Source organism: Durio zibethinus, chromosome 18 (genome assembly GCF_047325235.1).
Source record: "Durio zibethinus cultivar Kanyao isolate XHJ-2024 chromosome 18, ASM4732523v1, whole genome shotgun sequence".
Lineage (NCBI taxonomy): Eukaryota > Viridiplantae > Streptophyta > Magnoliopsida > Malvales > Malvaceae > Durio > Durio zibethinus.
Window position 1 is genome coordinate 3003163 of NC_143179.1, and position 27193 is coordinate 3030355.

The following is a 27193-nucleotide window of genomic DNA, read 5'->3' on the forward strand; positions in this document are numbered from 1 at the left end:
AAAATTCTTCAACTAATATAATAGCAAAAATGAAGGATTATACAATGTTTCATATTAATCTTAAAAAATTGAAAATAACACATTTGTATACTCATAATTGAAACATTATATAGTATTAACATTATTTGTTATATAGAGAAGATAGAGTTATCTGTAACCATTTAATCTTTCATCTCCTTTTTCACTTAGGATAATCTTCCATTACTATTTTCATTGATTGAATGTAATTATACGTTTTACCAATTGTAACCTTAATTTTTCTTTTATTTGAAAATTTTTATTATATGTAAAATTTTATTATATAAAAAATATTAAAATACATAATTTTAAAAATTAAAATTAAATAAATTCCTAACATTACTACTTGTTGTGCTTTCTTATTAAAATTTTTTTAATTTTTAGAATAACAAATTTGTTTTGTATTACCTATACAATTTATAATGATCTTATTTTCAGTATTAATAACATAAATTTTAATGAATAAATGTAATTTTAACATAAACACATACAAAAGATGATTCTAATGAGTTTTGTCATACCTTGAAAAATTCACTAAAAACATTTAATTTTACTTTACTTGATAATTTTGTAATTAAAATAATTCACATTAAGTCATTCAACCATCTAGATGACAAAAAAGTGGATAATTTAGTACAATTAAGAAAAAACTAAATCATCTTGAGATAGATATTAGTCAATGTGAACAATTCTTATGACAATTTAGTCTTGAGCTATTGTAGCTTCAACACCCCTTGAATCATCTAATTTTACTGGTAAAAGGTCTAATTGAAGTGTTCAAAATGTTAAATAAATCATATAATACTAATTATTGGTGAAAAGTATGCAATTGATTTGTATTTGATTTAATATTAGTTGTTGTTTATGGGAATAAAAATTATAAATTCTAGAGAAAAAAATACAAGAGAGAAATTAATTATAAAAGTAAGGCTAAACTATAAGAATAATATATATTAAAGAATTATTTCAAATGACTAGAAGAATTTAATTATGTTTTTAATGATAAAACAATCAACTCATTATATTATTAATGATCAAACTATCAACTCATAAAACATACAATCAATAAAATCATATTAATATACATATATAGTTAATAAATCAATTAAAACAAAAATTAGAAAAAAAATATGCTTCATTAACTTAATTATAATTATCTTTAATGAATTTATTTATCACTATAAACTATATGTGTAATTGTTTTTACAACAATAAAAAAATAAACTCTATATAATTGTCTTATTCCAATGCTCGCTAATAAATTTTAATTTTGTTATATTTTTATTTTTATTTGATGTGAAAATTATATTTTGTTTTTTAATATGAGTCTAATTATAACAATTAAAAAATTTATTTAAATAAAAATTTATAAAAAACTTACTAATAATATTTTAATCGATCACTTGTAACATTTTTAAAATTAAAATTTTATTAAATATATTTTAATCAATCATTTTTACCGCTTTTGAATATAATTGTAAAAGAAAATTCATTTAAATTAAAATTTATTTAGATATTTTATTCAATTACTTTTAACACTTTTTTATTTAAGTAATTTAATTTTATATAAACTCCATTTTTAATTTTAATTGATTTCACGTAAACTTAAATAAATTAATAAAAATTATATATTTAAGAATAAATTTGTTAATATAAAAATTTATAAAAATATTTTAGCCAATCATTTTTAATGCTTTTTGAAATTTACATTTTTATATATGGATAGATAGATGATGAATACATATATATATATATATATTTATTTATTTATTTATTTATTTATTGGACGCGGTGAACTGTATTTGAAATGCTGAATTGTCCTCTTGCTAGTTGGCGTACTTGGCTCAACTAGCTACATTCTTTGAACCCCAACCACATCGACATCCAGCAGCTGAATTCCATTCTGCCCATAATGGAAAACTCTATGCCATATAAGTTCTGATTTGCCAGTTCCTGTTGAAGTTAGAGGGTTATAGCTGCTTTATTATGGTCTCAAAACCTACATTCAATCAATCTCTTGCTGGTGGGTAGGATAAACAAGACCCACTGGCAGCTTTGATTAGATCCCCAAATGGGAGAAAAGATATGCGAGGAAGATCCACATTTCTAGAAAAATTCATGCACATTATGGATTATCATATTCTCCAATTTTCTGGATCAGTTTTTCCAGGGTATATATATTGAGAAAAAAAGACAATCTGATCAGTTGGTACAGAGAAATTTAGAAATGCTGGAAAAGACCATACAAATCTACATGCTTTGGTCTTGTCACAATTCAGAAGGACCTCAAAGTGTCAAGATTCATCGCACCCCCCCCCCCTCCCCTGGAGAATGTCCAGCAGACTTCATAAAAATGGATGGGCAGCTGCAAAAGAACAAAGCTTTATTAGGCGGTTGGTTGGTCGATAATATCTGAATTGAGGCTAAACCGGCCCTTTTTGCTGAGGAAAGGAACCTGAAGTACATCACAGAATATGAGAAATGAGACGAGGGGATAAGGACTATAGACAAATTCATGCCTACTAGGCCACTAGTTAGACATAATGTGGTCCTGGCCACACAAGGTTGACATCATTTCCTCATCCTGCAAAAGCTGTTGTATCACATTTGCAATCTCATGTAATACACATAATTACAAGATTATAACTTGTAAGTACTTGGGCTTTATCAACTATACAGATGATTCTGTTAACAAAAGGATCTATTTATAATACAAATTCCAAAATATAAATGCAGATTTGCTAAAGGTATTAATTTGCAATTCACGAGAAACAAAAGGAGGGGTCTTTTTTTTCATTGACGGAAGGGAAAATGGTGGATTCATCAGTCGATTATAACAATGCTGAAGTGACTTCTTAATCACTTTGGTCGCAGGAAGCAATTTAAACTGTCTAGGTATTATATTTGGAAGCAAAATATATAGAATTTGAACTTAAACATTTGATCCAATGATTTAAGTAACTTTTTCGATTTATTTATCTCTAACTAATGAGTTACATATACATATACAATTATGTATCTGTTATATTTCTTTTATCTTATAATTTTTGTTTCTTGGGTCAAGGGCTGCGGTGTCGAAATTAAAATGGGTTTTTTGAAAGGAAACATTTATACTGTCTTAAGGTAGTGCACCATGCTTTATTGTCTATTGAATTCACTTCCAAAAACATACCCTGAGGCTAGTTCCAGGCTTCCAGCTTCTTGTGTTCCTTGTGATTTTATTGCTCCTCTTTAATTGTATATAACTTTATATGATGCTGTCAGGGTGCAGCTATGTAAGCCTAATGGGGCTTAAATGAGAAAAAAATTATTAAATTATGTGCATTCTAGATAAACTTAAAGAAAACGTCTTTGATCTTATTTATTTATTATTGAAACTAACGTTGATTTTATCGATTATTGCTGTCACAGCAAAGAGAGTATCTTCAGCAATAAATATTTTGAAGTCATTTGCGTAAGCAAATGAAAGATTAATGGTTGTACGATAATTTAGTTTAAAGATATGTTCAAAAGTATTAATAAAGAAGTTATAATGCAATGTTTTCAAAATATAAAATCGCGTGAAAGATGAATAGAAATTTTTTAACAATTATGATTGGATATATGAAAGTTATTTTTTTTTTCTTACTATTATATTATTATTATTATTATTATTATTTTATAATTTAACATATTTGAATTAAAACTCTACTAAATAAAATTCTTGATTCTGCTTCTCCATTCTGTCAGCTGAGCTGAAATTAGAGCGTAGTATTAAAACTGTGTAAATGTAGATGTAGTGATGTTCACTAGGTGACAGAAAAAGGCCTCTAACAGCAAATTGCTCCATATCTCCCCCATCTTGAGCTTTAAAACTTGAAGTATTAAATGAACCCAAGCAAGAGAAAACATATAAATCTATAAACTCCTTTGGCAAACATCCAATTTACAAGCTCCAAAATTTTTCTTGCACTTACCATGAGAAAAGCTTGCTTCTTGTCCAGGAATCAAAGAAGCCAAAGGACAAGGATGTTCTGCCTATTGTTGAGAAAAAAAGTGAAGTTTGTAAAAATTTCAGTGCATAGAAATCTTTGTACTCTGTGAAGGATCGTGCCAGAATGCGAGGAGGCCAATTTAGAAACCCTGTTTCAGTGGTCTATTGAGCTCATTATCAATTTTAAAATCACTAGTTTTTGTTCTCAGATGCCTTGCAAACTCCTATGTATGACTGGAATTATATTCCTAGTATTAACTACAATTTCATCAACAGTAAGTTTTGATTTCTTGTAACATAGGGATGACCAAGTAGACTATTATTTCTGAAAAATTAAGCATGCTAAATGTCTAGGCATGTTATCATTTGTCATTCAAAACCCTAAGAATTTTCATGCTATTACTCTTTCTGCATTTGGTTTTAAAGGATTATACTTTATTCAGATTGATTGTCTGCTCTAAAATGTTTCTAGTACAGTAAATGACTGCTAAGTGTGAGGGATCTTGTTTATGTCATTTAATTACCCTTTGATGGTCTTGAACTCTTGATTAATGATTGCCAATTCCTTTAAAACTATAATAAACAACCAATATTTTACTGTTTGCTGTAAGAAGTAGTTAATATCAATTCCCCCTTTCTTACTAGTCTAAAGAGTAAAGATATGATTACTAACAACAACAGATGATTGGCTCAAGCGGTAAAGAGACTGTGATCCTCTTTTTGTTGCTTGAATTCGAATCTGTTTGTAAATCTATTTGGACCAGTCTGGAGAAGGAATGTATTGGGTAAAGCTCTGGAATCCCTTTCCGCTTGATAAAACAAGATATGATTACTATCTAGGTTTGATCAATTCTTGTTACTGACAGCTTGAGGTAGTGCTTAGTGTTAATAAAATCTTGCTACTCTTTCAAGATCTAACAAGAAAATTCCATATACTTATGTCCAACAAGAGTTATTACAATGTAAATCAATATACAATACTATAACAAATGTCCAAAATAGATCGATGCAGCACATCACCAAAAACACACAGTTACTTCAATTTCTGTAGAATTGAAGTTCATATTTGGTAAAAGAAGTGGAAAGCATGAGCAAGTGATTAATGGTTGTTGCCCATGTCTTATAACGCTGGTAATCATCTACCATGTCTAGCTTAATTGTCCCCAAATTTGTTGTCAAGACGATTAGGTAACATGTATCAGTAGTCTCATCGGCTTCAGGATCTCTATACAACTCAGCATGCAGGTCCAGTACAATGCCTAAATTGCAGAATCCAGATTTTTATCAAATCCCATGTGATCTTAATCTTTAAAAAACTTCTTTTGTAAAAAACAAAATAAAGGAGTGCTAAATGAAAAGAAAAGGGGAGAAATGATGATGAAAATGTAAGGCTCACATTCTTTCTTGCTTTTCAACAGGCTGAGCTTCCTTAGTTTAAGAATAACCTGTAAATAGTATGAATGAAAAAAAATTATTAAGATTTGCACGCCAAGAAAGCATTCGATTAAATGCATTTAATTATTGTCAACTTTCAAAGTATGCTTGATCAGCTGACCTTTGATTCCTCATCGAGGACTATGGACACCGACCTGATCATGTATTTCCCTGTTCAGAATCAAAGCTTCAGATAAGTAAATTATGTTCTCAGATGATCTTTATGTCTGACTAGTTGAACCAAGTTCAAATGTTCAATTTTGAGATATTTGGCTTTTTTTTTTTTTTTTGTTTGGAAAAGACTAAAAAATCTACTAACCGTCTGGTGTTTCAACACCTAGCTCAGCGCCCTTTGCTAGCATTGACCTGCACTTCTGAAACTCGAATGGAAAATCATTGCTGTCCTCAATTGGCAGGACGGGGGCGCTACCATTGATTCTGTTCTTGCATCCTGTTCTTGCTTTAAGAGTAGCGGCTCCTCTTAATGCTACAACAATTATTACAAGAAAAACAGAAGTGAAAAACAAAAAAAATGATAAAAAGAAATGGTATGGCTTAGGTTTTGAAACTACAAAAAGCCTTAAGCACTACGGAAATGGTTGAGACCAGCCATCTGATGAGGTGAGCCCAATTTACCAATTTAAGATGATGGATCAATCTCCGTTGCGAAAATTGCAGAAGATGAGACATAACATGCACGTTTATACTTACATGTATTAGCTGCAGCAGTAAGTGTAAAGATATCGGCTTCACTTGTACCACTCATGGCCGAACCTATAACACTGCCAAGCTGCTCCTTCTTTGCTCCCATTGCTTCTGCCACTTTGGCGCATTGTGCTGCAACCAGGGCAGCTGCTGAGGCTACTGCAGCCTCCTTGGTTGGATTACAATCATCCCTTTTGGAGTTCTCAGCCGCAATTGCAGCCAATGCAGCTGCTAACCCTGCCACTGACATTGCTGCGTGCACTTCAGCTCTTTGTAATCTCTCTTCTTCCTTTCGCTTTGCTTTCATCTCCTTCAGCCATTTCTTTATTGAAATACCCTTAAAGGGAACTATCTTCCAGGGCATCTGAGCATATACATGAGAGTTGTGGTAAAAATTTCTCTGAATTTTAGGGTTCTTATTCTAAATTAAACAATTATAAAGACACCACCTACCCATTTCTTTCGAAAACAGCTGTTGTAGTTCAGTTCTGGATGCATTGCTTGCTGCATCCATATCCACGACTGAAAATAAAATGCAAAATTAATAATTTTAGTTCAAGATTAAGGATAATTAAAACAAGTATAGTGACTTTAACAATGCCAGTGCGTAGCATTAATGGAACAGAATGATATATGTGATTACCTTCACATCATTGGATTTCCATGGTGGCAAAGACGACTTGAAATCAGTAGCATCAATCTTTGTGCTTTTCTCCATCTTCTGCCAGTTACAAAAGCTTTAATTTAATTTTTTTTGGTCTTTAGCATATAAATTACGATATGTACGAGAATCATGATAACATCTTATAGTAGTTTGATACTCACTGGAAAAGACATTGGGGTATCACTCTCAAATTTCTTGATTGAATTGTCTAAGACAACAATCGATTGATCATGAAACTCAGGTTGGAGAGCTTGAACTGCGAAGTTACACCATGCACGCGAAAGAAAATCCATTGACTCGGGACATGCCTCGGAAGGGGATGGTTTGGAATTCAAATCCATGCAATTTGGAGGAAAGGTTTGAGGAATATCTTAGGAATGACGAAAGAGCTTAAGAGAATGATAAAAGCCTACCCTGATTCAGATATAAATAACTGTCTTAGCCAATCAACTATGCAGACTGTCAGTAGAGTGTTAAATTCTAGCGATCAAAATTTAAATCTCGATAACCTCAAATATACCGTCTTAATGTTAAGCAAATATAGGCTAAAACAGCTTCACCATAATGCTATGATGTGGCCTCATTAAACGTGGTTCGTGTGCCTCCTTATATCATAACCGTTAGTGGTGGGCTTGATTAATTTAACAGATTAAAATCAAATCAACCAAGTACATCATACGTGTTTAATACTGGTGTGAAAGGTGGCAAGGGGGTTAGGAAGTACAGCTTGTTTCTGCCCTCTCCTGCAGGCGGAAAAGTTTCTGAAAAAGAAAATCAGACAGATGGGATGTTACAGTTGGAAAGTTTATCTAAATGTTCACAAATATATAAACATTGAAGAGTTACAAACAAACTGGGACCTACTTGGAATTATAGGAGTTTTTACAGAAAATCAGATTGTGATTGGGTGGGACTGAGTTCCTCGAAAAGATTTAACGAGAGACTACACATGCTAAGCACTGTAGAGGCAGAGTAGTTATAGAAAATCATACAGGGGAATCAATTATCCCCTCCTCTTTTTCATCTTTAAATAAAAACCATATACTCAAGCCAAGTATGATTAAGTTTTAGATTGAAGTGATAGATTACTTAGCTACAGCTGTCTTGCTAGGGACATGGAATTAGGCCTCTAGGTTTAAAAAGGAAGGAGAAATTGAACCCGGAATTAGCTCATAACTGTCTTTAAAAAGATCGGATTCAATAAATTTAAAATTTAATATTTATAATATTTTTTTTTAACTCAGTCTATGGACTTTTTTTTTTTAATAATAAAAAGAAGGGGATATTAAAAAGAGATAGAAGAATGGTGAGACATTATAACCTAGGCATGCACACTCGGGCCAACATTGAGAAAAAGGAAGTAGACATGTATCATTGAAGTTAACATAGATAAAAGTAAAGCAGTAGACAAGTATCATTGAACTTTAAGCATTTGTTTGATTAGAATAAAGCTTGTGTGATTAGCAACAATGCAAATGATCTTTCTAAAGATTAACTTTTTGTATTAAATTGCGGTATGGGTGTTTGTTGGGTGGCTTTTCTATACAAAAATGTATTAAGGGGGTCACCGTTACTCCATTTCATTGAAGAAAAATTGTTAACTTTTGGAGATTTGGTTAAAGGTGTTTTCATTAGACTCATGTGACAGCATAATTCTTTATGATGAGCTATTGGATGCTTGTTTATTGTAACAAACAGAATCAGCCGACGAGTCTAGTGCCAATTCACCGGTCATCCCTTTGCTTTGCGAGGTAGCAAAGCTCAGAGAGGTTTGCTTGATATATAATGTTACAGGTTCAAACGAGTTCATGCATGAAATGTTTTTTTCATCAAATATAAAGGGTAGAAAGGTTAGACGTAGATTAGGAAATTCAGAAAATATACTTTTGTTATTAATCGTGATATCTTGATTGAGTACTAAACTTTTCGTATGAAAATGAAATCACCATTTAATATGTAAACCAAATAATGATGTTAAAAATGTTAAATAAAATTTGTTTCAATAAGAGGTGAATTAGATTGAACGAACCAACAAGTCAAATACTAGTTGACTCCCCACAAATTCTTTTGTATATCATATCTATCTATTTTGTTGTTATAGATGAATGTTTTATATATTTTTTCTTAGAGGAGTCACTTGATAATGGTTTTATGATCCAGAAACAAATTAAGCATAAGAATTGAATTAGGATTTATTCAATTAATTTATATAATTATTTTCAAAAAATAGTATTCAATAAATTTAAAATTTAAATTCTAACACTTAGTAATATTTTTTTTATTCTTGTATTGTGACTTGATCATTTGTACCGAAAGAAAATTAAGCATAAGCATTAATGGTTAAGCATCAATAATGGTTTAACTTACTCTTTTAATGCTTAATTTGTCTCTTGATAATGCTTATGCCATGCTCCATCAAAGCCTAAAAATAAAGTACTTTGATGGACTCCAGATGTTCGCATCCTATATTAGTTTCCTTCTTAAGCGGCCTCTAGCACCTTGAACGGTGGGCGGGGTGCTAGTCAAAATTTTATCAACTGGTGCATTTGTCACGGGCTCTAGGCTTTAAGCTTGAATCCGTGTGGTCTTAAGGTTTGGAATTAATTCTATATGCCTAAGTTCAGTCTTTGTAACTAGCATGTGGGCAAACAAGAACAAGAAATGGTGAAATGTGCAAGTTGGAGAACACAACAGAATGCTAGAATATGCTCTGTGTATTACAGAGATAGAATGTGTGATGCTGTACAAATGAGGGTAGGGCGACCCTCTATTTATAGTTGAGGCCCCTAGCTCTACTTATGGCTATCTCTTAAAATAAAGAAATTTATAAGATTCCTAAAAATCAAGGATTACACATTAATACATAAGGCTCATCTTGATTTTTAGGATCAACTAGATCCTGCTACTAAATGCTGCAGATCCTGGATGCTCCTAGAAGATTCTGGATCAGCCCAGCTCTCCTAGGTCCACCTAGGTGCGGTGTAGACATGTTGCGGGCCTAGTCTTGGCTGTGCGGACATGCTTGCATGTTGTATGAGTGGTCTGGACTTGCCTCCCACGCATATCGTGCCAACCTCTGCCACTGTCCCTGGTGCTCAAGCCTTGGCTCTTAGTGCTTGAGCCTGTGCACTTGGTGCGCCTACCCAGGGTGTGACATTTTTTCCCACCTGATTGTGCGATGCCCTCGTCACGTCTTTTATGTGGAACTGCTTGATCTGGTCCTGAAACTACCATAAGTCTTCTGTTGGCTCCCAGCTTGCTTCACTGTTTGAAAGTTCCTTCTAGTGTACCAAGTACTCCTGCCTTGGCTGGTAGTTCTTCTATCTCACCTCTCGATTAGCAATAATGCTATGGACCTCCTTCTTATATGAGGCCTTAGCTATCAACGGTGCATGCTTCGACTCTGCCCATCTTGGATCTCCCTCATCCTCATGAAACGGTTTGAGCATGCTAACATGGAACATCAGATGTACCTTCAACTTGGGTGGTATATCTAGCTTGTAGGCAACCTTGCCTACCCTCTTTAAAACTCTGAGAGGTCCCTTATACCTTCGGACTAGGCCTTTGTATAGCCTTTTGTGGCATACAATGGGATGTAGCTTCACCAATACCAAGTCTTCTACTTGAAACTGCACATTACTTGTATTCTGGTCTACCCACTTCTTCGACCTTTTTGTAGCTATATGTAGACAGACTCTGGCCAAGTCGACTTGCTTTTGCCAAGCCTTGACAAATTTGTATGCTGCTGGATTAGGCCCTGTATAACCTACAGTAATCAAATCGGGTGTTAGCAGTTGCTAACCTATCACAATCTCAAATGGACTATAGTTTGTTGTTTCACTTCTTTGTAAGTTGTATGAAAACTAGACGATATCTAATAGCTTTGGCCAGTCCCTTTGCGTGGCACTCATACAGTGCCTGAGGTAGACCTCTAACAGTTTATTCACTTGCTTAGTCTGCTTGTCAGTCTACAGATGCATACTAATAGAAAAGTTCAAGTCTGACCCCAATAGCTTAAACAACTCAGTCCAAAACCTACCTGTAAAATGACCATCCCAATCACTAACAATGGTATTTGGTATTCCCCAGTACTTCACCACGTTTTGCAAGAACAATCAAGCTGCCTCTTCGGCTGGGCACTATTTGGTTATAGGAATAAAAATCCCACACTTAGAAAGCCTGTCCACCACTACCATGATGCTTCTGAACCCCTTTGTCTTATGTAAACTGACTATAAAGTCCAGAGTGACACTCTCTCATGGTCACTTTGGCACGGGTAATGGCTCCAAGAGACCTCTTGGTTTCTTGAGCTCCACTTTGTCCTATTGACACGTAAGATAAGTCTTCACATATAATTTCATATCATCTTTTATGTGTGGCCAGTAATATTGGTCCTTTAACAAAACCAAAGTGCAACTCATTCCCAGATGTCTAGCCCATCTCGAATCATGGTACTCTTACAAAATTTCCCTGCGAAGCTTCCCATACTGTGGCACAAATAGCCAATTGCCCTTGGTGTACAACAAGCCATGCAGCAATCAAAATTGCCTAGTTTTACCTTGTTAAGGGTACTAGATGAGAGCCTTGGCTGTAAGATCATATGCGAGCCTTTCCTTGATGCGCAACACCAAAGACCCCTCTGGTTGGCTAATGGTAATAAGGTTCACCCTCTTACTCAGGGCATCCACCACTATGTTTGCTCACCCTGGCTTGTACTTCAACCTGTAATCAAATTTTACAAGAAAATTCTGCCAACAAGCCTGCTTAGGGGATAACTTTTTTTACGTTTAAAAGTAGATAGTTACCATATTGTCCATTTTAACCACGAACCTTGACCCCAACAGGTAATGCAGCTAAATGCGCAAGTAGTGCACCACTGCTGTTATCTTTTTCTCTTGGATCGTGTACTTGCACTCGATTTCGTTTAGCTTTTTGTTCTCAAATGAGATTGGATGGTTCTCATATATTAGCACTTCCTCTATATTAAAGTTTGATGCATCCGTATACACTTTATATGGCTTGGCATGGTCTGACAAAGCCAACACTGGTTTTTCAATGCTTAAAAGCCTTTTTAACTTATCAAAGGCCTCTTAGCACTTGGTGCTCCACTCCCACAGTCTCTCTTTCTTGAGCAAATCTGTTAAGGGTATGGCTATAGCTAAGTGGCCTTTGATAAAACGCCTATAGTAATTGACCAGCCCAAGGAATGACCTCAACTCAGTTACCTTGGCTGGTGGCTCCCACTCTAGGATGGCACAGACTTTACCTACATCTATGCGTATCTTGCCACCTTCTACTATGTGGCCTAAAAACGGTATCTCTCGCTAGGTAAATAAGCACTTCTCCTTCTTGATATACAGTTCATGAGCCTGTAACACCTAGAACACCTTATTCATTAAAGTATAAAATGTTGCTGGGACATTGGTGAGTTCGAATGGCATGACCAAAAACTCATAAGATCCATAATGCGTGACACACATTATCTTGGGCTCATCTTTTTCTGCGATCCTGACTTAGTAATAACCTAACCTCAAATCCAGTTTGGTGAACCACCTTATTCATCCAAGTTGATCGAACAAATCCACAATAAATGGGATATGATACTTGTTCTTGATGGTCAGCTTGTTTAGTGCCTTATAATCCACACACAATCGCAAGGAACCATTATGCTTGCATTGGAACAAAACCAGGGCACCGTAGGGGCTCTTCAATGACTTGATGTAGCTCGCCTCAATTAACTCCCTAAGCTACTTCCTCAACTCCTCCAATTCTGGGTATGACATTCGATAAGAGGCCTTGGCTAGTGGCTTGGCCTCAGGCACCAGCTTGATCTTGTGGTCACTTCTCTCTTTAGTGGTAGTTTGCTAGGCAGCTGTGTTAGTATTACATCGTTAAAAGTTTTCAACACCTCTAACACCTCTAAAGGGGTGTCGGTCTCTTTCTCTCTTGGTACATCATACTTTAAGGTAACCAAGAAGATGTCTTCATCTGTGCTCATCAGCTTGGCAAACTGAATGGCTGATAACACTTTGGATCCAATCTTAGACCTCACCTCAATGGTATAAGTGATTGGCATTGCTTATCCAAAATACAAATACAATTGAAAAAAGGCACAAGGAGGACATTAATCTGAATAAGAAAATCTAAACCAATCACAAACTCATAGTCATCTAAGGATATTACCTCAAAGGTTTTTTTGCCCTTTCAGCTTTCGAGTTGTAGCTCTACCCTATGAGTTACTCCAATGGTTGGCATCTCCTTGGAATTCACCATCTTAATGGTAACAATCCCTTTTTGTACCTTCAGTCTAAGCTTTTAGATTCCATCATCTGAGATAAACAAGTGTGGGGCTTTTGTGTCCATAAAGCACTCACCTTCTATCTCGTAACTAATAGATCCATATATATCAAGCCTTTTGGCTTGCGACTTCCCTTACTTTGGACAACATTGAGCATTAACAACATAAGCTTTGTTGTCCCCTGCTTTGGCTCCTCATTTGATTCCTTATCTAAAGCAGCCAGCTTGCCCCTCTATGGGTAATTTTGCATTATGTGGTATCTTCCACATAAGTAGCATGTGACTGGCTATTGGTCTTTTTTTGCCTTTCATTTCCCTACTAATGGCTTGGCTTAGACTTCTTTGTCTGAATGGTCTCAATCTCTATCATTGGACTGCTAGTCATGGTCCTTTCTTATGGACTGCTTTTCCTAGTCCCTTTTGTTCTTACCTTTCCCCTTAGGCTTGGAAGACTCAAAATTGTTTTACGACTTGAACTCCATTAAGGACTCTATTATGGTCATGGCTTTGGCCAACTCACGAACTCCACTCCTTTGTAGCTCATGCTTTACCCATGGTTTAAGCCCATCCATGAAGGCAAATAGATCATCGATCTCGCTTAGATTTGAAATTTGAAGCATTAATTTAGAGAACTTATGGACATACTTTTTTATGTCCCTCCTTTGAGTAAGTCGATGTAACTTTGCCTGTGCCTTATCATTGGCATACTTTGGGTAAAACTGTTCTCTGAACTCTTTTTGAAATGCATCATAGGTTCCAATCATGGCACCCCTATGCTTAACATCATCACACATGCGCCTCTACCATAATAAGGTGACATCAGTAAGATACATAGAAGCAGTGCTTACCTTAGTGGCATCGTCTTACATGCCTACGGCTTGGAAGTATTACTCCATCCCCCATAGAAAGTTGTCCACTTCCTTGGTAGCCCTAGTCCTCATGAACTCCTTGGGCTTGGAGATCTTTACATGAGACTTAGACATTTTCAGCGAACATGCCATTCTCAATGGCTATTTTGTAAACAGTGAGCTGTTCTTCAAACTCCTTGCGTATGGTCTTCGCATGGTTTCCACATGGCCTCCAAGGCTTCATTCGTCTAGGTGAGTATGTAAATTATCTCATTCAGGGCAGCCTGCATCTCGCTTTTGAGCTCTTCTTCCTTAGAGTCCATATCCTCAATGCGAGCCGTAATCTCGTCAAGATTGTCCCTCACTTTGGCCATGGTCACATTTATCTTGGCTAGCCTCCCATCTATGGTAGATCAGATATCTCTCGAACTGGCTTTCTTCCCCTTTCCATGACCTTGCTCTTGGGCCTCTAGTTGTTGACTAGCAACATCGCTCTAGGATACCATCTCTTCGACTGCGATCTAGCAACCTACACACAAAACACGCAAACAACACCTGCACCGAACTTGCTCTGATACCTATTGTCACGAGCTCTGAACTTAAGCTTGAATTTGTGCGGCCTTAGGGCTTGGAATTAATTTCGTATGCCTAAGTTTAGCTTTTACAATTAGTGTATAGGCAAACAAGAACAAGAAATGGTGAAATATGCAAGTTAGAGAACATAACAAAATGCTATAATATATTCTATGTATTATTAAGATAGAATGTGTAATGCTGTACAAATGAGGGTAGGGCGACCCTCTATTTATAGTTGAGGTCGACAGCTTTATTTATGGTTATCTCTTAAAATAAAGGGATTTACAAGATTATTAAAAATCAAAGATTACATAGATTATACATTAATACAAAAGGCTCATCCTGATTTTTAAGATTAACTAGATCCTGCTATGAATGCTACTGATCCTAGATGTTTTTAGAAGATTCTAGATCATCTTAACTCTCTTGAGTCCACCTAAGTGTGGTATAGGCATGTTGTGGGCCTGGTCTTGGCTGTGTAGGTAAATTTACATGCTGTGCGGGCGGTTTGGACTTGTCTCCCATGCATATTGCACTAACCCCCACCGCTATCCCTGGTGCTTGAGCCTTGACTCTTGATGCTCAGGCCTGTGTGCTTGGTGCACCCGGTCAGGGCGTAACACATGCACCTGACTTAACATGAATCACTCGTTTAAAAGCCGTACAAGTACGAATTCAAAGTGTTGAATTCAGCTTGGAAACCACGATAAACCCGCTTTCAGCTCCAAGATTGGGCCTAACTTGTAGTGAGAAAATGGATTGCCTATTTGCCTGGACGATTTAATTCCTCCAACTCCGCCCAGAACTAACCTTAGTTAATGGACCTTGAGTGACGCTATTGGATGTTTAAAAAATCCTGACCATGGGTGCGTGGCACTAAACTTTTAATGTTGGGCCTAACTTGTTACTATTCACTTTTAATTCTATTTTATATCTTTTTCTCTTTTTATCATGCAAATTTTGTTCAACGCAAAAGTCAGATTGAAACATTTTATAAAAGGTTAGCTTTTAATCTCAAAGTTTTAACTTTATTTTTAATGATATATTTTATTTTTCTTGTATTGATGAAAATATATATATATATATATATTGTTTAACAATTGATTTAATCACAATTTTAATTAAGATTATTTATTTAATGTACTATGTTTTTGTATAAACTATTTTGTGATTCATGTGATATACAGATTAATTTTACATATTTAAATATATCTATAAATACACATAAATTGACATTTTTTTTTCAAAATTATATTCAAATTTCAAAATTTATAACATATATAAAATTTATATATCTAACATCATGTTATAAGCAAATAAAACTTTTTGAATAAACTGGCAAACTTTTAAATAAATAATAAACAATATTACTTATAAATAAGAAACTAATAAAATAAGAAAAAAAATTTATTGAGTAAAATTAAAAAATTTCAATTGTAAAATTAAATTTTTTTAATTTTCATTATCTTTATTTATAACAATATTTATACACTTGCAAGTATATATAAAATAAAGTTAAGTTATTTGTATTTGAAAAAACTATGAATTTTCAATCTTCTTATACTTCCATCTCTTTTATATAAAAAACTACGAATTGATATATTCAAATAATGTAAGTGAATTTTTTTCTCCCAATATATGTATTCCGTTTGAAACTTACATCTTTGCTTATATATGGTTATGATCATTTTATCGTGCATGATTACAGGTCATGCTTTTATTAGAAAATGAATAGCTATTGATTTGTGCTAAATCAATCATATTTGAAAATATATATTGGCTTCTTAAATGATGACACATTTTAGATATTTAAGATCAAATGAATTCGTTGCATTTTATCCAAATAAAAAAGAATTGATTTAAAACTTTATAATTAACTTAATTTTGGATTGATGTTGCATAAGAATTGGGTGGTTAAGCTGTCTATTAAAAAATTGATAAAAATGTTTTTATAAGAAGAAAATTACAACAGTAATATAATATACTTTAAAAATGAAATTTTTTGAATTGTCAAAATCCTACATAAAGTTGCTTGAATTTTTAATATCTTACGTAAATTTTTTAAAACGATAAATTTTTAAATCAAGATAAAAAAGACTGTTGAAATATTTGGATAAACTTAATTTTTGTAATTTTTAAATATAGTTGAAAGATTTTGATAATTAAATAATTTTTTAAATAAGGTTATTTAGTAAACAACAAAAATTATTTATTAAAAAAATAAAATACATATTATATATTTTTAATTTAAAAAAATAAATATCTAAATTGATTTGATTTTCAGTTATAATTTGAATAATTTTGATATTTGAATAAATTTAAAATTATCTAATTTGTAATTAAAAAAACTATTTTTTTAAACTATCTTATATGTCATTTAAAAGAGTAATTCACATAAATGTTGATGTGATAAACTTGTTTATGTATGTTGTTATATATAATATATATTAGATTTGTATATCTTTATTTGGTTTGAGGGCTAAACTAATTGGGCTAGACCCAATTCAGGTCCAATTATCTAATTTTTTGTTTTTTTTTTTATGTTTGTATTTTATATTTATTATTTGTATATATTATTTATCTTACTTATCTATTTATTTATTTTTATTTTTAGTTTCTTTATCTGGTTTTAATTTTATTGTGATATAACTTTAGTTTGAATTTCATTTATCTTATTTAATTATCTGGTTATTTAAAAAAAAAAAACCTTTTTTTTTAAGAATGTCTTTTACTCTCTATTTCTCCTCTTTTTTGCTTCTTTCTCTAAAGAAAAAAAAATGGTGGTAGGACTTCAAAGCTTCGTCAGGATTTGGGTTTTGCCACCGGTTGTTGGAGTTTGGCTAAAATCTGGGTTTGGTCATTGGATTTGGAAATGATTGGAAAATTTGAATTTCGTTAAAAAATTTAAAAAAACCCGAAAGTTCATATAAAATTGCAAAAAAAAAAAATTTCTTGTTGCAAAATTAATTCTTTCAATGTTGTTTCTTCTTCTAATTCTCTCTAATTTAAAAAAAAAAAAAAACACTTCCACAGCTAAAAATCTCAACTGTATTTGTACTGTTTTATTTTCGTTCTTCTTGTCTCATCTCTTCTCCACTCAATTTGGATTAAAAAATTAAAAAAAAAAAAAACTAAGAATTGTCACAGAATCCTAAACTTTTTAGCATAAAGATTATCACTAAGCCAAATTTCAAACTTCAAGCTCTTTTGGTTTTTTCCTTTTTTTTTTTGAAATAATCAAATAATTGATTAAAAAAAAAAGCGATAAACAAAATTGAGTTAAATGAATAGATATGGTTGAGGATAATCAACAATAAAAAATAAAAAAGTAAAATAAAATAAAAGTAAATAGGATTTAAAAGAAATATTTATATAGATAAATTCAATAAAAGTAAAAATAAAAGGATAAAATAAGAAATAAACATAAAATTATAAAATATATAAAAATCTAATATTCAACAATTAGGCTTGAATCGAGTTTGAGTTTAATTAGTTTAGGCTTTAGACAAAATATGATGTCTATAATATAGATTACTTAATACATAACATAACACATATTGCACAAGCCAAACCTTCCACATTACAATAAATGATAATTATCAAAATTGTAAGAATAAAACAACAACTCCAACTTTAACATGAGAGGGAAAATTAAAATTGAAGGATTGAATATCTTAGTTATTTTTAGCATTATTTTAATTATTTTTTAATCATTATTGAAATCATGCTTTTTTTTAGTAGATTTAATTTGTAGTCTAGCAAGTAGAAAATGGTCTACCCATCCTTGATATTAAAAAAAAAATTATTGAGTTTATTTTCTTGGTTAGTTGTGTATCATAATAAAAAAATATATTATTATAGGTGGGTTATAATTAAGTAGATTTACAAAGATTGGAAAAAAAAAAAAGGTAAAAAGTTAAAGCTCAATTGATCTGATTGAATGAAAAGTGACAGGTCAAGATAAAAGCTTATGTACAGTACTTACAAAATATAAGAATAAATGTTACCATAACTCTATACTTTATAATTAAAAAAAAAATCAAAGTTAAAGACAAATGACCAATCGTAAACACTTACAAAAAAAAAAATACTTATATAACTTATATTTGTATTACATGAAGAAAAATAGGTGCAAATAAATGCGGAGAACTAAATATCAAATAAAACTTATGTTAAATAATGACTTATTTTTAAAGATATATATTTATAAATTATCAAGAGATTAAATTTGTCTTTTTGAATAATACAAGATTATTGTGAAATCTATTAAGATAAAACTAAATTTGATATTTTTAAATTTAAAAAGATAGATATCAAAATTATTAAAATATTAATTTTAATAGATAAAAAGATTTATATTTAAATTATATATATTAGAAAATTAATTTTGGATAACTAATAATTTTTTAATACTTTTATTTATTTATAAATACCATAAAATTATTAGTAAATTAATTTTAGAAGATAAAAATATATATAGTTAAATTATATATAAATTATTAGAAAATTATTAAAAAATTAATTTTGGATAACTTACAATTTTTAAATATTTTTATTTTTTGATTAATTTTAAAAGATAAAAAGATATACATATATATATTTAAATTATATATAAATTATTAAAAAATTAATTTTAGATAACTAATAATTTTAAAATATTTTTATTTATTTGATAAATTCCATAAAATTATTAGTAAATTAATTTTATGTGATAAAAAATATATTAGATTATAAGTATAAATTATTAAAAAATTAATTTTGAATAACTAGTCATTTTTAAATATTTTTATTTAGTTGATAAATACTATAAAATTAGAAATTGTCCATTACTAGAAGTGTAGTACCAGAAAATATGATTATATCTTATCAAAAAATTTAGGCATGTATGTGGTCTAAATAGTGTGTTTATGGAACTTTACCCAATAGATTTTTCATAATAATTAATTTTTGTTTGTTTTTAGTCACAATAAAAAAGACATTACCCATGGGTTATAAGTAGATTTAAAATGATTATAAAAAAAAAAAAGGTAAAAGCTAAAGCTAAATTGAGAGAAAAAATTATCTTGAGTGAAAAGTTAAAGGTAAAGATAAAAGGGCTATATACAATACCCACAAAATATAAAATAAATGTTATTATAACTTTGCACTTTATAATATATCAAAAAAGAATCAAAGCTAAAGACAAATGACTTACCGTAAAGACATTCAAAAGAAAAAAAAGGAATTAAAGTTAAAGATAAATGATCTACCCTAAAAACCTACCAAAGAAAAAAAAATACTTATGTAACTTATACTTTGTAATACAAGAAGAATAGGAGGTGCAAACAAGGTGGAGAACAAAACATCGAATAAAATCTATGTTAAAGAATGAGTTATTTTTAAAAGATATATATAAATTATCAAGAAATTAAATTTGGTCTTTTTGAATAATAAAAGATTATTCTGAAATCTATTAAGATAAAACGAAATTTGATATTTTTAAATTTAAAAAGATATATATCTAAATTATTAAAAAATAATTTTAAAAAATAGAAAGATATTATTTAAATTATATATATCTAAATTATTAGAAAATTAATTTTGGATAACTGATAATTTTTAAATACTTTTATTTATTTGATAAATACAATAAAATTATTAGAAAATTAATTTTAGAAGATAAAAAGATATATATTTAATTATATATATATATATAAATTATTAGAAAAGTAATTTTGGATAACTAATAATTTTTAAATATGTTTATCATTTGATTAATTTTAAAAGATAAAAAGATATATATTTACATTATATATCTGCTTATTAAAAATTAATTTTGGTTAATATTTTTCAGATTTTTTATTTAAAAAAAAATCTCTAGATTGATTTGATTTGCAATTATATTTTGAATAATTTTGATATTTGAAAAAAATTTAAAATTATCCAATTTGTGACTAAAAAAACCTATACTCTTTAAAAATCTATCTTATATGTCATCTAAAAGGTATCCATATAAATGTTCATATGACAAACCTTATCTGATATTTATATAAGTTGTAGTATAATATATATGATTAATGTATGAATAATAAAATTTATACGTTTTAAAGTTTATATATTTTATTTGTATTTTACTTACATATATACATATTAATAATATAAATAAATATATTATATAAAAATATTAAAATCCAATATAATAGTAAATAATTCTCTCAAAATCAATTGTGAAGATCCACCATTATATACATTAGAAAGCCTCTCAAAATTGTCTCTTCTCCATCAATATATTTCTTTCCGAAAGATGCGCAGATACCTCGAGTTTTTTTTTTTTTTGTTAGAAGAAACCTTGATTTTCCAAAAAATAAAGTACTCTCAAGACTCAGCTCTTAATTGAATTAATTTATCGAGCATTTCACTTGATTTACAATATTGGGACAGATGATCGTTGTTGGATTCTGTGAAATTTCGCAATCAAATAAGGAAAATGATTTAATAAAAGCTTTAGAGGGGCGTGGGAGGCCCCCATGGGCCTTGACAATTCTAAATTATATGTTTCAAGAAGTGGGAAATGGGGAAGAGGTAACTATAGAAGAAATGCAACAGCTAGCTCAGTCAACATGAATGATTTAAAAGAACTTTTTATCTTTAGACGAGTAGAAGAAAATTAGATGGCGAGCATAATATGAGATTAAGAAAGAAAATTTCATGAAATGAGCTAGGCTTTGTCATGATGCCAAGCCCCACATTAAGGAAAGCAAAATTATTATCATTTGCGAAAAGCGGCATCCAATCAAATGGACTGAAAGAACACAATCCGATTAAACTAGTTCTATATTTTCAACTATACATAACAGCTGTAATTTGAATCAGCTAATCAAATGCGACTACATACATGAAATCAGATCAATGTTCATGTTATGATGATGGAAATGACGTATTGAATCTGTTTTATATTAGTTTGTGTCTCATGATTTTGTCTCAAAACCCAGCATTTGAAAAGAGAAGTATTCCTCAAGCTTAAGAGTTAAAGGGTGTGATGTTGCTTAAAATTGAATTCAACATTTTCTATTTATAGTTTTGCACTAGTACTCAGCTTTATAAATTATGAATCAGTAGCTAAGAATTGTGATATTCGTGTTGTCATGGACTAGTACTCATGAGTAGAAACCTTCTCTCCATCAATCTTGTCTCGATTTTATTAAATTAATTAGTGTTTGGAAATAATAATAAATTTGGTTAATGTCTTAAATAGTTTTTAAACTATAATAAAATATTTAATATAGTATTTGAATTTAAAAACTTTTAACATGATATTTAAATTATTAATCTGTTAACATATATATTACTTGAAAAATTATTTATCTATCATATATTATTATTTGAAATTAAACACATTAAAAATAAGTATTAAATTAGTTAATAAATTTATATTTCAAATATTACATTAAAAATTTTAAAATTTAAATATTATATTAAATATTTTATTTTAATTTAAAACCTATTCATGACATTAAACCTAATAAATTTGATTTGGTAAATCATTGTAATTTATATATAACATTGGATTAAACTAAATAGAGGAATAATATACCGCAAGAGACATGATACATTCTTCTTTTTCAAGCACTTAATTTTGAACTTCATTACTAAAATGTGGTCTCTTTATGTTGACAAATTGGATAAGCAATATAGAATAAATGCGCCTTGCATTGAAGATTACAGAGCGAAGAGTCTTCGAAAATAGGTAAAATTAATGCAGACACCAATCAAATCATGGCGTAGTTGTTGTTCGGTGCACAGATTCTTAGGACAATTTGACATATCAATTACAATTTTACCGTTTCAAGCAAATCATCATTCCGCACTCTTTTCGGTTGCTATAGATGTAGGTTTGCTAGATCATTAACTTCATGAAAAACATGACATCTCATTTTCTTTTCCTCAAGTCCGAGGTGTCTCCATTTCCCTCCAAAATCATATCTCTTTCAACTTACATTCAACAAATCTTGACCGCATTCAAATAATGTAAATTTCAAGGATTAAGTTTAGGATCTAATGATACATACAGTACATATTACCTAGCCAGGTGAGTCCCATATATGTAAGTAACAGCTAGACAAATATAAGATCATAAAGAATAAGAGCAAATTATATATCCTTGCTTTTAAAAAGCAGCTTCGGTTAGATTTTTTTTTTCACAAAAAGAGTTTGAAGCTTAAAATAAGAGAATGTGTTACAAGTACTAAGAATTGAATTATGAATTTATTAAATGTTACTTTTTAAAAATTAAAAAAATAATTATACGAACTAATTAAACTAAACTTTAAATTTTTAATTAGGTGTTTCTTATTACTCCTATAGATTGTATTCTGCGATGGTGATTCGTTATTTAATTCTCAATTAAATGTTTTTTATTGCTTGTATCGGTTGTACTAAAACTCAATGTGTTAGGTTATTGGTAACTTTGTAACCTTTAGATTGATTTAATAAACTTGATTTAGAGAAAAAAAAAAAAAAACAGCAGCTTCGTTTTTTATTTTTTTTTTTTGTCAGAATCATGTCAAACATGCTTTGAAGGTGAAGATGTTGCACGAGCGTGCAGTTTTTATGGCTATCATCTGAAGCATGTCCACAGCAACTTTTTTTTTTTCTTTCTTACATATACGTCAATAATACAAAGCCATATCAGTTTTCTTAGCCAAAATAAGCAGAAAAAAGAATATCACATCTGTTTAAGAAATACTCGAAATGGTAAGCCTTTTTGATTCGAATGCATTCATCGTTTTCTCTCCCTCTCTCTCCACATGCACACCAAACATCAATCGGTTGAGTATCTAAATGTTCTTCTTTCTTATCTACACTTATTCATGATACTAATTAAAACAAATGAAAGCAAATTGCTACTCTTCAAACCATGTTCATTTTTTTCACTCATATGTATGTTTGCTGATCATAATATTTTCTGTAGCTGCTGATAATCAAACCAATCTCATTATTATTTGTCTCCTATGCTCAAGACTTATGGAAAAGTCAATAATTTTTTAAGGAAAAAGGTGAAGTTGATAGAAATTAAAGAAGCAGAAGATATTGAAGTATAATTAGTCGATTTTATTAATTAGTTGATTTTATTAATTGGTTTATTAATTGAAGTATAAAAAGTAGTATTTAATAGCTCTATCTTAGTAACCCCTTTCCTTATCTCTAGCCTCTTTTGTACTAAAAAAAAAGTTGGTTTTAGATTAATTAAGACTTAAGACATAGCAACTATAATATAAGAAATTAACTTATGCTTGGGACTAAAAATTAATGCAAGTCAAACCAACTTAAGTATTATAGAATGGTTGAAATTAAAGCCTTGATTAACTTACATATATATAGTTCATCTGTAAATGCATGCATCAACTGTTCCAGCTTCCACTTTCCTTGCATCTAGCTAGACTAGGGGTTGGGCCGAAAAACAAAAAGGAAATAAACATGTACTAAATAACTGAGAACAATTTACCATTGATGCTCTTAGTTATGATTCATTATCTCCGAAGTACTGGCAAGACTTCGCATTACATCGACCTGAGCTCGGAGAGATATGATATAATCTAGAGTTTCCTCAATCAAACAGACTTCATTCATAAATTCTCCTCCAGGGATTAGACTTTTTAAAACTTTTGTTCTTTTCCTAACCAACCATTTTGCAATAAAGCTTGCTAGAGCCACTTGGGGTGCACATTTTCTTGTTCTTCGGGTTCCCCAACTCCTTTTCAGGATCTTCTTGCTTCTGATCCTGTTGTTGCATAATGCTCCTGTCGACACCTTCTTCGCTATTAGCCTTTCAGACTCCGGACCCAATATTTTCTCAACTAGATGTTTATCACTGCCATGTTTGGAAGCATTGGCAATGATGGCTCGACTCCAACAAGTTTTACCGTTTCTTGCAGAAGCCATGGCTACATCTGCTGACAACTTTATAGCCTTTTTTCTCTCCAAGATGCTCATATTCTTCTTTACAGTGCTACATCTTTGTAGACCCATTATCCATTTCTTGAGAAACTCTTGCTTGAGTGAACTAGGAGGACGCATCCTGCAAAAACGAAATTATCAGTTTCAACGTGGTTTCAAACCATCAATATCCTTGTCATGTATATACAGAGTTCATTACATACAAAACTTTCAAATAATAATTATCTACCGATCGAATAGTCACCTTTCCCAGTTTCTCCTAATGCTTATATATTGAAGTAAAATGGAAAATAAATCCCATGAAGTAAAATTACAGGATGCAAGAGAAGGAGCTAGGGTTTCAAACAAGACAACGGCAGTGCAGACACCATAAAATTAAGAGCAATAGATCAAGATTTCGAGCACACAGTATCACTACTTAGGCTTACTTTAGGTTAAACACTAGTAGTAAAGTAAAACCAGTACGTACCTTGCTAAAACTTCTTGTATGGAAATAGAAAAAGAGTTAAAAATTAATCTTGAGCTGAGATAAGTATCAGAAACAAAGTTGCAGAGAGTGAAGCAGTTCAACAGATCCAAGAAAGTGTATCACAATCCAAGAAAGAGAGGTTCAGAAACACAGATAGAAAGAGAGAGACGGAGAGAGAATGAGAAAGGAACCCCATTTATTTGCTCAAAGGAAAAGAAGTGGTGGACCTACGAGAGAAAGACACAGCACATGCAAGCACATGGAACGCATGGCCCACCGCAGAAACCCTAGAGGACACATTAAAAATTATTATTACTATTATTATTGGATTTGTAAAGCATAATAATAAATAAAATAAAATAAAAGGTCACCTTAATATAATGCAAACCTAACATTTGTAAGTTGCTATGAATACAAACAAAATTCCCAAAATGGCCTCATCATTTCCAGAAGCCCTCTCCTCTTCCTAGCTACCTAGCTTTTCTAGTTTTTCTTGGTGATGAAGGAGAAAGCATACATAAAACTGTGAATCCAAAATTTTAAAAAGACTTTTTTGAAAAAGAAAAGAAAATAGAATATGAAAATTTAATTATTCAGAATGTATATGCCTTTAAGAGGGTATAAATTTCTGCATCAGACATATCTTTTTCCTCTAATGAAAATGAAATATGTTTGCATTGATCTTGCTAGCTGATGGATATATGTGAATTAAGGGTAAGTCTCAAATAATAGTTGGATTCCAAAAAAAAAAAAAAAACACTGTGATCCAAATGAAGGTATAATTATACGTGTGAAAAGTAAAGATTAAGGACTTTTCTTATAAAAGTTATCGAGACCAGAATTAATTAATTTTGATATTAAACTAAATCTTAGTGGAAGTTCAAGACTGAAAAAGAAGAGGGAAAAGCAAAATCGGGGCGTAGAGAAGGGGGGGGGGGGGGGACTATGTTACATTTAAGATTGATCTGCCTTTTTTAGGCTTTTTTATTTTGTGGGAAATAAAATGTATTCCTTGGAAACAAATGTGGATCTCTGTGCCATTCGCTAGTTTAGTAGATAATTTATTTTTTTTAGTTGAAACTGATATCCTTTAATTTATTCATTCATCATTAACTAAACTGTTCATAAATATGTTAAAAATTAAAATTCAACCAATGTTACATCCAAGGTTAAGTTCATGATAACCTCACCAAATCCGTGCAAGTATTTAAGAAAGGCTATAAAATTATGTTTATTAAGGATAATGCTATATATATGTGCAAATATATAAATATATATAAGATCAATTTATATAATATAAAATTAAAAAAAATTTATACATTTTTAATAATTGATTTTAGTAGATACAAGAGATAAGAAAGACAAGTAAAAATAAGAAAAAAAATAGTTTAATCTCATTCATTGGCTTTATTAAAATCAATAGTTAGAAACATGTGTAAAACTTTTTTAATTTTACATTGTGTATGTGGATCCCTTTTCATAAACATATAATTGTTTTGTGATGATATTTTGAAAAATAAAAGAATAAGACAGCTTTTTTAAAAAATTGATTATGTGCACAAAAGTCAGTTATGTGTACAAATGTGTATGTTTTTTAAAATTTATGTTTGATATACTGTCATTTGTTGTTAGTGAATTAGATGATGCTACTTTATTAATGAAGTGAATTAAATGATATCACATCATTAATGAGCAAATTTTTTAAAAAAAAATTAATTTTTTGTATATTTATTTTAAGGGTTTAAATTTATTTATTAATAAGGTAATATAATATGATTCGTTGAAAATATAAAATTTAAATATTGACAGTGCGTCAGATATAAATATTATAATACGTAACTATATAATACGTAATATATTATAATACGTAATAATGGTATCAATAATATTGGCCTTTATCATCTTTTATACATAAATAAACCAAGGCCATAAAATAAAGAAAGGCAAAATGAATGAAAGAGAATTCTTACGAATAGGTCCTTTGAACGATGAACAAATAGAGATGCACTCATTCATAAAAAATAGGATCAACCCCCACTACATATTGATACTTATTAGGTATAAAATATATCTGCTTCTCTTTTTTCTTTTGAGCCAAATTCTTCTCTTATTACTAATAGAATAGAACAAATATTAATCTTTTCTTCAAAAGAATCCACTGAAAAATGGAGGTATTTTAACATAATAAAATTACATAGTGTCTATTTTTGTTGATATTGATAAAAAGGGTATTTCCATGGGTTTGCGTATTTTTTTATAAATATATAACATTT

At 30.7% G+C, this 27193-nt stretch overlaps 1 protein-coding gene and 1 pseudogene across 2 annotated transcripts; both read right to left on the bottom strand.

Moving 5' to 3' along the window:
* Positions 1-4937: 4937 nt before the first annotated feature.
* LOC111300262 (auxin canalization protein (DUF828)) lies at positions 4938-7267 on the bottom strand. The gene is made up of 8 exons (XM_022895897.2): positions 6956-7267; positions 6774-6851; positions 6584-6652; positions 6137-6494; positions 5745-5912; positions 5547-5596; positions 5388-5436; positions 4938-5250 (listed from the first exon to the last, which is right to left on the bottom strand). The coding sequence occupies exons 1-8, from the start codon at positions 7133-7135 to the stop codon at positions 5030-5032; spliced, it is 1173 nt and encodes a 390-aa protein (XP_022751632.2). The 5' UTR covers positions 7136-7267; the 3' UTR covers positions 4938-5029.
* Positions 7268-23804: 16537 nt separating this feature from the next.
* LOC111300263 (transcription factor IBH1-like 1 pseudogene) lies at positions 23805-25202 on the bottom strand (annotated as a pseudogene). The gene is made up of 2 exons (XR_016329491.1): positions 24921-25202; positions 23805-24572 (listed from the first exon to the last, which is right to left on the bottom strand). The product of XR_016329491.1 is annotated as a transcription factor IBH1-like 1 pseudogene (transcript).
* Between the last annotated feature and the right edge of the window lie 1991 nt (positions 25203-27193).

Coding starts and splice junctions, on each gene's coding strand:
- LOC111300262 (XM_022895897.2), bottom strand. CDS start 7,135: ATGGATTTGAATTCCAAACCATCCCCTTCCGAGGCATGTCCCGAGTCA. Junction 6,852..6,955: donor ATACCCCAATGTCTTTTCCA/GTGAGTATCAAA, acceptor TGTAACTGGCAG/AAGATGGAGAAAAGCACAAA. Junction 6,653..6,773: donor GGAAATCCAATGATGTGAAG/GTAATCACATAT, acceptor TTTTATTTTCAG/TCGTGGATATGGATGCAGCA.